Consider the following 12,152-nt stretch of genomic DNA (forward strand, 5'->3'; position numbering starts at 1 on the left):
TCAGAAAATGAAAATTCAAGAAGTGGGAATAGAAACCAGATTCAAAAAAGAAGAGGAAGACGGAGAGGTGACTGGCAATCTGATATAGCATGCCTCCTGGGGAAAATGTGTCTGGATCTTAAAGGCGGACTATGACAAAATGAGAGCAGAAACAAGTCTATTTTTTCTAGGTTGCCATAGGGAACCAATCTAACCTATTTACAGGTGGTCTTAGGGGAAATATCTTTAAATAGCTATTTGTCACCATCTTTTTCATCATCTTCCATGATCACTTTGGGTCTCTCGTCCCTGAGCAGTGTCACACCTGCAAAACAAAGCACAGATCTGCAATTAAGTGCCTCTAATTAAAATATTAGACGACCTTAGAGCATAGACAGTACACAGGAGCATGGCAACGCAGAAACGTTTTAATGTCTGCAAAGCTAAAGGTGCCAACAGAGAGAGAGGGAACTGAGGGGCCTTATTTGGCCTTCCCAGAGGAGCTGTGGCTCAGTGAGAACACCGTTATGGTTATAAGAGATGCTCAACCTAGGTGTCAGAGGCAACTCTCACCCCCTTCTCTACATTCTACATTTAAGCTTACAGCAGTAGGGTGGAAGCATATGGATTTTGGAGTCTAACTGCTTTGGACCCAGTCTGCCACTCACTTAATCTCTGTTGGGCCAGATAGCACCTTCAGACCTAAGTTTTCTTGTATGTAAAATGAGGGCATTAATATTTATATAAAGGATTATTGTGACAACTAAATGAGAAGTATGTAATAATTCTGAGCACAGTGCTACAGCCATGAGCAGCTTAGTTCTTCCTTTCCTTTCACAATTTGCTAGTTTATTTTCCCTTTGAAAAGAACTGGTAAGCCTCATGAAGTCAAACTAAACATATTTTACTAACATCTGGGAAAATATTGAGCTGCGACTCTGAACACGCTGAATGTCAGTGCTGGTAGATGATAAATTTTATGTGGTTTTGAACAAAATGAGAAAATAAGGAAAATGCAGTGAATGTTTTTCATACAGCTATATGGCTACAATTCTGTCCTTTATTTTGAGATGATTATTTTTCTTATCTTGGGGATTAAAATATCCTTTCTTCTATGAAATTTTAGGGGTGTTAGATGGTTGTTTTGTCAGTATCCTTACTAGGAAAAAGTCGAAGTTGCTATCCCTATGTTAGGCTCACAATATCTTGTTTTTAAAAGTTTACTAGTTGGTGGAATTCAGAAGCCTGAGCACCATTTTCTGGACTGATCAGCCCAGAAAAAACTATCCAAGGAGGTCTGGACGGTTCTGCTTATCCTGTGAATTGTGAAATCGGTTGTTTTAATAAAAGGAAAGGGAGCTGTGATTCAGGGCCAGTCCTCCATGGTTTCTGTCACCCCACTCCAGTCAGTCAGCTTTGTTTACCCACCTCTGCCTTGAATCACTCCCCACCCTTCTCAGAATCAGAGACCTTTCTGTTCATGAAGCATTTCGTAAAGATCTAAACTTGAGGGAGGAAAGCTGTGCACCCCAAGAGGCCTTTCTACAACGCTGGAGTCCATTCAACAGTGGCAAATTGACGAATACTATGTGTTGAGCTTAATGACTATTCCTTTGATTCAGTCCCTCGTTGGTTCATATGGGTTCTTTACCAATTAGCTGATATTTATTGGAGGAGAAAAACAATTTCAAGAGTCTGGCTGAAAATAAGGCTTTTGCATAAATCACTTATGAAGCAGAGTGGGAGATATTTTCTCTTATACCAGTTGCACAGAGGTTTGGATTTTAATTTAGAATTAAGGCTATCTTGATCGAAGAACACAGAGTCAGCTATGCTGAGCCCCCAAGCATACCATCCTTCCTTCCTTGATATTTCTTCACATTACACCAAATTTGGGTGGATTCAAGGTGGACAGGAGCCTTTAACTTCCCAGATCCTAGTCAACTTTCTGGTTATTTTAAGTATCCTTGACACCTAGTTGTACAAGTATCTGGGCCAAGAAAAAAAAAAAAAATTCTGGGATTTCAGGGAAGGGAGGAGGCTGTTAAATCATCAAGGTCAGCCCTTCCCAAAGTGGGCTAGGTTTCCACAGCGACACAGGAGATACTTTCAAGTGGAGGTGAGCTAGTATATTAGTATACTATTATACAATTATATAATAGTATATAATATAATATATATACAATAATATATATTATATATAATAATAGTATACTATTATATTAGTATAATTAAGCATTAGTATAATCAAGCATTCATTTTAATGTCTTATAATTTAAAAATACATGGTAGTTTATCAAAATCCTGATTTCATGGATATCATTGCTTAGGATGAGGCTTACATCAGCAGCATCTCTATGTCGTCACCGTGTGCTTATCCTTGACGCTTCATATCATTGCCTTTGGTTATTCGAAGATGAATGAGATTTAACAAACACTCGTCTATCTGATTTAACCCAGTCTTGATCCTCACATTTTCCTGTATAAGCAGAGGTGTATTATTGGAGAAATGTGCTCTAGAGCCAGAAAGCTTTCCCTTCATTGGCCACTGAACTTGGAACAGGTCACTTAACCTGTCTGAGCCTCAGTTTATGCGTCTGTAAAACGGGAGGAAACATAATTTGTATCTCCCACAGGGGGTGATCCCGCCAAGATAGATTTAGCCCAACATTCTTTTATGCTTCAATCACACCTTACATGAACCTCTGTTAAAGTACTTGACATGTTGTAGGAATCATTGGACAAGACATCGTCTCCTTACCAAAATATGAGATTCTCAAAGGATATCCTAACGTCTAGCACGGGACTTGGAATGTAGTAGGGATTTAGAAAAATGTCACTTCTTTCCCTTTCACTCTCTATGTAGAAGAGTTTAGGGCACTCGGTTGCTTCGTAGAGCTTGATGTGTTTTTAAGGCCAAAGCTGTTAGTCCAAGGTCTCTAAAGGGTCAATTAGCCTTGCAGCAAGCTGTTTTAGGCCATGACCCCCGCCAGAGCACCATCTAAAGCCAGTCACCAGCATTACAGATGTGTGCAGAGCTAAGGCAGCCAGAGCTAAGACACCACCCCTCCTGGTAAACCACACCAGAGAGAGCGCTCTATTCCCGGCAGGACAGAAGAGGTGTCACTTTCAAAGGACACATCAGGCTCCTTTCTACAAGTACCACATTGAGCTTTGATCTCCAAGTGTTCACAGCTCATAGGCCAATTTTTCAGGAAGTTTCTCTTCAATGCTTGCAGCCTCATTATTCATTACTTTCTCCAGTTCCTTTTGCCACAGACCTCAACTGAAGACTTCGCTTCCTCTTCAGCAGGTCTCGGCTACGCAGATCTGACCAATCCCAGACCAGTTCTCCCTGCCCTGCAGTTCCTTGGCCCTGGCAACTGTGGGTCACGTTGAGAGCAAAGCTTGGGCTGGCAAGGAAGCCCGAGATGACTCCTCACTGCTCAGAGGAGTTGTCTGATGGTTGGAAGCTGTCAGAGAATCTCATTAACCTCAGGGAACGAAGGTAGCTAGCTAGAGATTTAAAGAAGAGAGTGAATCCCTGTCCAGCCTTCACTTGCCAAGGGCTGATGAGAGGAGCTGTCTCCAGAGTGCATTTTCCCGTGAGTTCCTCTCAAGACCCTTATTAGAATCAGTGTGTCTCTCTGAACCTCTGCTGAAGGCTCCATTCTTATCAGCCTAACTGGCATTTCGATTACTGCCAAATCTTTAGATACTAAAAGGCTCTTCAAAAATAAAGTACTTCAGCTAATATGCTAATGAAAGCTAGAATCATAGAACACTATCTATAATTGCAGATACTTGCAACCCAAAGATTTGCTGATTCAATGAATTCCATAATGTATACAGGCCACTGCTCCAACTCTTGTGTACTTTGCACTGTTTGATAAACATTTTTTATTTGTCCGGGAAGCTGCTCTCTTAGGATGTCGATATTGGGACGTAAGCAGCCTCCATTCCCAGAGAAATAGAGCTTAACAGTTTAGGAAGTTCCTTGAATCAGCAGGGTTCTATGGAGAGGTAAAACACTGTGACTAGAAAAATTCTCACCTTTAGAAATGATTTAACTTATCTCAAAGAATATAAGGTTCTTGAGGACACGGGGAGGGGGAAGGGTAAGCTGGGACAAAGTGAGAGAGCGGCATGGACATATATACACTACCAAGTGTAAAATAGATAGCTAGTGGGAAGCAGCCGCATAGCACAGGGAGATCAGCTCAGTGCTTTGTGACCACCTAGAGGGGTGGGATAGGGAGGGTGGGAGGGAGATGCAAGAGGGAGGAGATATGGGGATATATGTATATGTATAGCTGATTCACTTTGTTATAAAGCAGAAACTAATACACTACTGTAAAGCAATTATACTCCAATAAAGATGTTAAAAAAAGGAAAAGAATATAAGTTTGAAAAGAGATAGAGGTGAGCTAACATTTATTGAGGACTTTCAATAAGCCAGGAACTGTGCCAGGTGCTTTATATACTTTATTTAATTGTGTTAACAACCTTGAGAGACAGATTTTATGGTTCTCCTTTCAGAGATGGATGAAATGAAGGAGGCTCTTAGGGTCTGTTTCCCAAGGTCACAAAGCTAGAATGGAGCAGAACCAGAGATCAAACCTACACCTGTCTGATTCCAAAGCCCATGTTCAGTGCTGCGTACTAAGGTAACTCTCTGACCGTCAGTATTTTTGTTCCTCTACTAAGTCTTCCCCTAGAAGGACTTCAGTAAAAACAAATACAAGAATGAGCATAAAATAATCAGTCTCCTAATGGAGAACTTGAAACTGCTAAATGATGATTGCCAAATGGAATATCTAATGAACAGATACTTATTGAGCATGGCTATAGAGGAGAGACTGGACCAGATATCAAGGTGAATACCAGCAACGCAGGGCCATCCCAGGCCAATTCTCATGACTTCATTGAAAAAGTCTTTGATGTAAGTCAATTTAAATAACAACTACAACAACAGCAACAAAAACAATAAGGATAATACTAAAAGAGAGGGCAAAGTCTTGGTATTTGCATGCCCAGCTCTAATACAGAGTTAGTTCAGAATAAAAAATATGCATTCTGGCCTTGGAGGGGTCTGTTGGCAGAGACTTTAAACTGGCTGAGTCTTAAAAGGTGACTAGAATTTGGACAGAGGCAGAGCTTGGAGGAAATGTGTGATGGGTTGAAGGATCAGTATAGGTAGGGATGCATGTAACCTATGAGAAACATGGCCGAGGCTGGTTCAGACCCTCCCAACTGGTCCTTGGTGCATTTCTGCAGACAAGTGCTTCCTCATGCTCCATTCCTCCTTGCCTGGCTCTTCTCAGAGGTCAGTAACCCTGTCTGCTCCCCTGACTGTCTTTCCATGATGTGTTCTGAGCCGTCTTTCAATTTTGTTATTAGATGCAATAATGGGAAAATACAGTTTTATAATAATGACTAAATCTCATCTCCTCCCAAGCGTCCCTTCTGGATTGCTAAAATGCTACCAGTCTAAACCATAGCATGGTGCAATGAAAAACTGCTCACAGATGAGACAGACCTGGACAGCAGCCCCAGCTCTGTCATGTAACAGTGTTTGAACGTGAGCATAATTTGATCCATTCATCAATCATTCTAATCATCCCATCATCAATTAGCCAATCAGCCATCCATTCATCAATTTCATCAACAGAAGACTTTAGAGTAGCTAAGTTACTTAAATTCTCTCTCAATTTCTTTATCTGCAAAGTGAGATAATAGTTATTGTGTTATCCAGTTGATTTTTGAAAATCCACAAGACATGTAAACTCAGGAGCTAACGTTAAGTAGGGTTTCAATAAACATTAGCATATTTTCTCTTCTGCCATTCTCCCACCCCCAACTACTATATAAAACAAACACGCACTCCGTCTTATACTCTAACCGTGATTGTGTATGTCTTTCTCCCCAACTTGTACATAAAATTCTCAGGGACAAGGCTATACCTCACATGCTGACTGCCCTGCCCTATAACGTGGGGTTGTGCACATAGTTCAGCAAGATTTTTTGGTTTGATTTGACACATATTAAGAGAGCTATCATTATTTCTGCAGCTCTCTTTCTCTCCCTTTCGCTCTCTCTTTCTCTTCTTTTGAGGATTTGGTAAATATATACAGGTGTCTTGGGAGACTCAGCTGTCAGCCATAGAATGCAAGATTCCTGGAAGACTGGGGAGGAGGGTATTTAAACTCTTTTCAAGGACCCACTGACATTTCTAGTTCATTGGCTCAGTGAATTCGACCAGTTCTGCTGAAGCATGAGTTATGCTCTGATCATCACCCAGCTCCGAGTCAGCCCCAGGGGAGCGGCCAATGAAGGTAAGCCTGAAAGGCAGCAGTAAATGCTGTTCCTCCCCTGGGCCCTTCTTTGAGACACAGATTGCTGGGCCAGGACAAAGGCCATGCCTCTGGCACGTCCAGATGTTAAGCCTGTTGACCTGTTTCCATCACCCCCTGAAAATGCCGTGCACCAGCTCTTTTACCTGCTGCAAAGGGGGACACGTGCAGGGCAGGTGTGTCTTTTCTCCGTGGCTTTTTCTGTTCCAGGTCAGTGTTATGAAGAGCTGGACTCATTTTGCCTTTTGGATGTCTCTCTTGGACATCGTATCTTTTAATTAAATGTTCTGAAAGCACACCTGCATAATTAGGGGAACAGAGGGAGAAACAGGGTCAAATACATGCATCTATATTTGCACATACACCTGGTGATGGTAGTCAGCATATCTTTTCAAACATCTTAATAAAAGCAGTTTCTTTAAAATAAGAATTAGTGTTTATTGAGGCTACACTAGAGAACATCATTTGTGCAAAGGATTTTACATGTCTGCTTTCATTTTAGCCTCACAAAACCCTGAGCAATTTAATATTACTACCACCGTCCACTCGCTGAGGAAAGTGAGGCAAAGACATGTGCCTGAGGAATGGAGCCCAGGTCTGTCTGCTGTCAAAGTCCACCCGCATTAGAGCAATGGGGCCTTTGCTGTTCCGTAAGCCATGGGCTACACTCTTCATTGGCTTAATTAGTCCTCTACTTCCACCTACCTGCCTACTCTCCTCTCTTCTATGCGTGAAAGTTTTCTCCATCTGTAGAATGGAGAAAACTCTCTAAAAACAGCCTCCTCTATAAAACTGTCCACAATTCACTGCCCACACTGAGTTCCCAGGGTCCTTATCTGAGGACCTCCGTTATGATGTTACTTCTTGCTGTATATTTCAGCTGTTTATGTGTTTCTCTTATTTCTTATAAAACTGAAAGAAAGTTCCTTTTCAGAATGCTCTGTGTTCTATTTGTTTTGTATTCCCCTGAGTGGGTTGTGAATAGAGAGGACATTAAATAAATGGCCTGGAGGGAAGGGGTAAAGGAAATAAGACAAAACAAAACGTTTGGAAACAAGAGAGTGTCACACGCCACATGCAGGGTTGTTATAGAGACGCGTTAGCTGTTCACCAGACTGTTTCGCTCTTCTGGGCACACAGCTGGGCTGCATTTCTCTGCCTCCCTTGCAGTCGGGTGAGGGTTGTGACGGAAGGAAGTGTGTGTGCCACTTGCAGGCTTGCCAGTCCTCCACTCTGTCTGCCCTGGGCCTGCTGGATGCCTACAGTGACTTTAGAAGCCGTGTAGTGTTGATGTCCATTGACTCAAGTCCCTGCGGGACTGTTTGAAGCACAGCCTGCCTCCCCCGTCCCCAACTTCCACTGATGAGGGAAAAGTAAACCTGTATTGTGTTATCCACTAATATTTTGGACCATATATATATATGGTATATATATATATATGTTATAATGGCTGGCCTTATCGTAACTAAGACAAATGTAGAGATTGCAACAATGATTTAAAAACATCCAAATATTTAAGGAAAAAATTGCAAGACCAATGTGATCTAGAGGCGAGCAGTTCCCTTTTACAGATGTGCAAACTGACCTCACCGTCCGTTACCTGGTATGAATGGTGGGATGTGCAGGGCCGGTGTATCTTTTCTCCTTGGTTTTTTCTGGTCTGACTCAACATTCAGGGTGACTTGTACGTTTTTCCCTTTTCTTGGCTTCTTTTTGAGCTCACAGTCCTTAATAAACTGGTCTGAAAGGTCATCTGATTTTGACAAGACGCAAAGAAAAAAGAATATTACATAAGTGTCCAGTCATGGACTGGTTGGATTCCAATTATACCTGATGATAGGAGTAGAAGTCGTTTGGTCTGAAAAAGAAAAGTATTTATTTATTGTGGCCTCTTCTACAGCGGACTTTACATGCATAAATCATGTAATAAAACTAGAATTCTGTAAAATTCCAAATGGAGAGAGCTTAAATGGGATGGATAATCAAGGCAAAGAGGAATTTTAAAATATAGTTAAGCAAGGCACAGAGTGGGTTTAAGTTACATTTCTGATGGGAGAACAGGTGTCAAATGCTCCTTCCCAGTTTCCTTTGCTCAAGCCTTATTCTCTTTGGAGAGCCCAAGGGCCGGTATGGCGCCTTATGCCCTCTTTGGTCTTGTACTTGGGTTCTCAGTCTGTTCCTCACTGCCTTCATTTCTATGACTGGCCAAGTCACACCAGTGATTCACACTTACATTTCAGCACTGGTCTTTTTAAAAAATTTTTATTTTATATTGGAGTATAGTTGATTTACAACGTTGTATTAGTTTCAGGTGTCCAGCAAAGTGATTCAGTTATACAAATACATATATCTATTCTTTTTCAGATTCTTTCCCCGTATAGGTTATTACAGAGTAGTGAGTAGAGTTCCCTGTGCTATGCAGTAGGTCCTTGTTGATTATCTATTTTATATATAGTAGTGTGTATATCAGCATTGGTCTTTACCCTGCCCCCTGGCTTTGCAGTTCTCCTATTTGCCCATCCTAACCCCAGGTCCTCGCGTCTTCTTATTCATCTCTTTATTTTCCTCAGTCCCCTGCATTACCTCACCAGAGCTTCTGAAGCCTCGATTCTACATCATATCCATCAGATGTCATTGTATGTAATTAATTCGATTCGATCACCCCTTGCCCATTAAAGTATTCTCTCTGTTCCATTTTACTCCTCGGTGCTTTGGTTTATGTTGCTGTCCTTTGAGCTCCTCTGTCACTGTTCTAGCATTTGTTCATTCCATAATGATTTATCTCCTGCTCTAGATAGAGCCTTCTTGGAGATTAAAGATTATATATCCTTTTGATAATTTTATTCTTAATTGCCTCTCCCACCAATAAATGCTTGCTGAATGGATAAATAAGTAGAGGCAGACTGATCTAAGTTCAAATCCTGACTCAGTTTCTTGTTAGTTCTGAGAACTTGGGCCATAGTTTCTTTTTTTTCCCTTTTTTTGGGGGAGGGCTTAATTTCTAGGAACTTTAATATTCTCTCAAATGTTAAGGTGAGGATAATATTAAATGTGTGTGTGTGTGTGAGAGAGAGAGAAGAGAGAGAAAGGGAGAGAGAGAGAGAACTAAATTTGTTAAGGATGGTAAAGCATTTGATACATTTGATATATTTCATACCCTCAAAAAATGTTCACTCTAGCCATTGCTTACCCCCAATACTTTCCCCAAGGCTCAGAGGAAAGTCAAACCCTCCCACTCCCACCCCATCATTGTCTTTTCTTACTAACCCGAGTCCTGGGTGTCCTTTCTCATTTTCTAAGTATCCACAGCATTTTTACTCATGTTAACACCTTTAAAGGGTGATCTAATGATTACTTATGCATATCTTCTTGGCCCTCTTTTATGACGGGTGTCTTGTATTTTATCTCCTTAGCAGTAATGAATAAATATTTGTTGAATGTATGCTTGAATGAATGAACTCAAACAGATTATGGATAAGGAGCTATCCCGTTAGGATTCAAAGAAGGTGCAAGGCAGGGAAGCTATTTGTCTCTCTGGAAACTCACTATGGCCTGGATACTGTCCAGCTAGATTTACAACTATGAATGATGTTGGGGAAATTCAGAGAGTAATTGGATTTTTTTAATCCCTCCCTCCCTCCCTCCCTCCATTCCTTCCTTCCTTCCTCCCTTTTGTTTTTCCTCTCTTTCTCTTTCTTTTGTTTATGAAAATATTCAGGTCACTTTTTTTAAAATATTGTGGATTAAATGTGCCAGACCTTTTCACTTCTTTTGTGGGTCTAGACATAACCTGTGTCATTCATTCATTTATTTATTCAACAAACATTGATTAAACCTCTACTGTATATGCCAGCATTGAGCTAGGACTAAAAAGAAAAGTAAGAAATGGACCTTGCTTCCAAGTTGCTTATGGTCTATTGGACGTTATATCTGGATGATCCTTTGTTTTAGAAAACCCAATACATGTGAGGAACCAACTATCAGAACTATTTAGTAACTATCATTATGCCTGCCTCATCAGAAGATCATAGTACATAAACAAAAAATCAAACAGCATCATTCTTCAGCCATATTTAATAGTAATAAATATTTCCTTTTATCTGGGAGATTTTAATAATTTCATCCAATCATTTCAATTTAATAAGCATTGATTGAAATTGTACTATGTGTAAGGCATTGGACTATATGATTTTATGTTTACATGCATGCAAAAAAAGGAGATGAGAAGGGGACTTTATTGAGTACTACTTATGTGCTAGGTGATTTCACCTCATTTTAGTGTGTGGGATGGACCAACACCCTTTCTGATTCGTCAATGCCTATGTTCTACCAGACGTTAAATATTCACGCCATCCTGAATATATTATCTCATTTAGTTCTCACACCACGCCCACGAGGAAAGGTACAGTTATCCCTAACTTGCAGATGAGGGGACTGAGGTTTAGAAGGCCAGCTAAAAGGCTGAAGATTCCACTGCTGTCAGGTTATGGCAACAGGATTAAACCCAGGCTCTTGAGTCTATGTATCTTAATGCCGGGAGGAAAATGTAATTTTAAAAATGTATTAGCACAGAGCACAGTTCATTCCCCCCATATTATCCAAACCATAGACATTTGTTGAATGAATTAAAGTGGCTCAGAATGAGTGCTGCCCAGCTGTGGGGTCTCTGGAAGTACAGGCTGGCTATAGACCAGCCATGCGTCACCGTTCAACCCCAAGAAGCGATTCAGGGCACCGTACAAAGAGCAAGACATTTCCTTCAATTTTGACTTTTACTTCAATTGCCTTTTCTCCCATGTTTGGAGAAATCCTGACTATAAAATATCTTGATGGTAAATGGGGAGAGGGGAGAGGCAAGGGGAGTCATAACCAAGCGAGGCATAAACAAAGGCTATGAATATGCAAAAGGCCCACCCATCAAAAGTCTGAGTGTCTCATTTTTAGCAATGGGTAGAGGCAGAAATGTTTCTGGTATTTTCATTACAAATGTTATGCAAAAAGTCAGTTCTGGAAAGGAAACAGATTGACAATAAAGCAGAAAAAGGCTATTTAAAATTCTGTCTTGATAGGCAAAGAGAGATATTTGAAATATTTTATTGGCACTGCACGTGGGGTGTAAGTGTGCCGGGAAGGACTGGAAACAAGCTATAGTGTCACATTCCATTTATTGCCTCAAAAATGCTCTGCCTGGGACTCTGTCAGACCCAAAAAAGAGGACACTGCCTTTCCCCTCTTTTTTTAATTCTAATGAACTTCTCTACAGTGCTTCAGCTAATATTTACGTGGCAGACCCCACAGACCCACGGCTATTTGCCCATCCATCTGGTGTTGGCTGTCATCAAAAGTCACAAACTATCAGGTTTCAGGGGGCCTCCCTCTGACTTGCTTGCAAACTGAATGGCAGGGATGCCCCCTTTCTGACTTTCACCCTTGACATTCGCACTGGAGCATTTACCTAAGTGGCCGCAACGAGGGTCAAGCTTGTCCAGTCTGTCTTCTGAGAGCTCCAGTGGCTGCATTTGCTCAGTGGACATCATCAAAGGAGGGGCCGTGTGTGGATTTCTTCTCCAGCACCACTGAAGTATAGAAACAAGTCCATTAGTACCTCTTTTGTTTATTCACTCACTTGTTAAATATCTACTGAGCACTATTTTTAAACTCTGCTTCTTCTACTTAGCTACTAGAAGCTCCAAACTTAAGATTTAAGCCAAAATAAATGAATCACACACACACACACACACACGCACACGCACACGCACACACACACACACACAGATTATCAGTAATTGTCACGTATCAAATGTTCAATATTTGCTGTCT

At 41.0% G+C, this 12,152-nt stretch overlaps 1 protein-coding gene across 2 annotated transcripts; it reads right to left on the reverse strand.

Moving 5' to 3' along the window:
• Positions 1–233: 233 nt before the first annotated feature.
• On the reverse strand, positions 234–11,869 carry PPP1R17 (protein phosphatase 1 regulatory subunit 17; the record flags this gene model as incomplete). Of its 2 annotated transcripts, XM_082662199.1 has the most annotated exons (4): positions 234–304; positions 6,479–6,631; positions 7,933–8,085; positions 11,788–11,869. In XM_082662199.1, the coding sequence occupies 4 exons, from the start codon at positions 11,867–11,869 to the stop codon at positions 234–236; spliced, it is 459 nt and encodes a 152-aa protein (XP_082518325.1). The 2 variants fall into 2 exon arrangements, with proteins under 2 accessions (XP_082518325.1, XP_082518326.1); XM_082662200.1 differs by lacking the exon at positions 7,933–8,085.
• Between the last annotated feature and the right edge of the window lie 283 nt (positions 11,870–12,152).

Source organism: Grampus griseus (assembly GCF_964374135.1).
Source record: "Grampus griseus genome assembly, chromosome: 9".
NCBI lineage: Eukaryota > Metazoa > Chordata > Mammalia > Artiodactyla > Delphinidae > Grampus > Grampus griseus.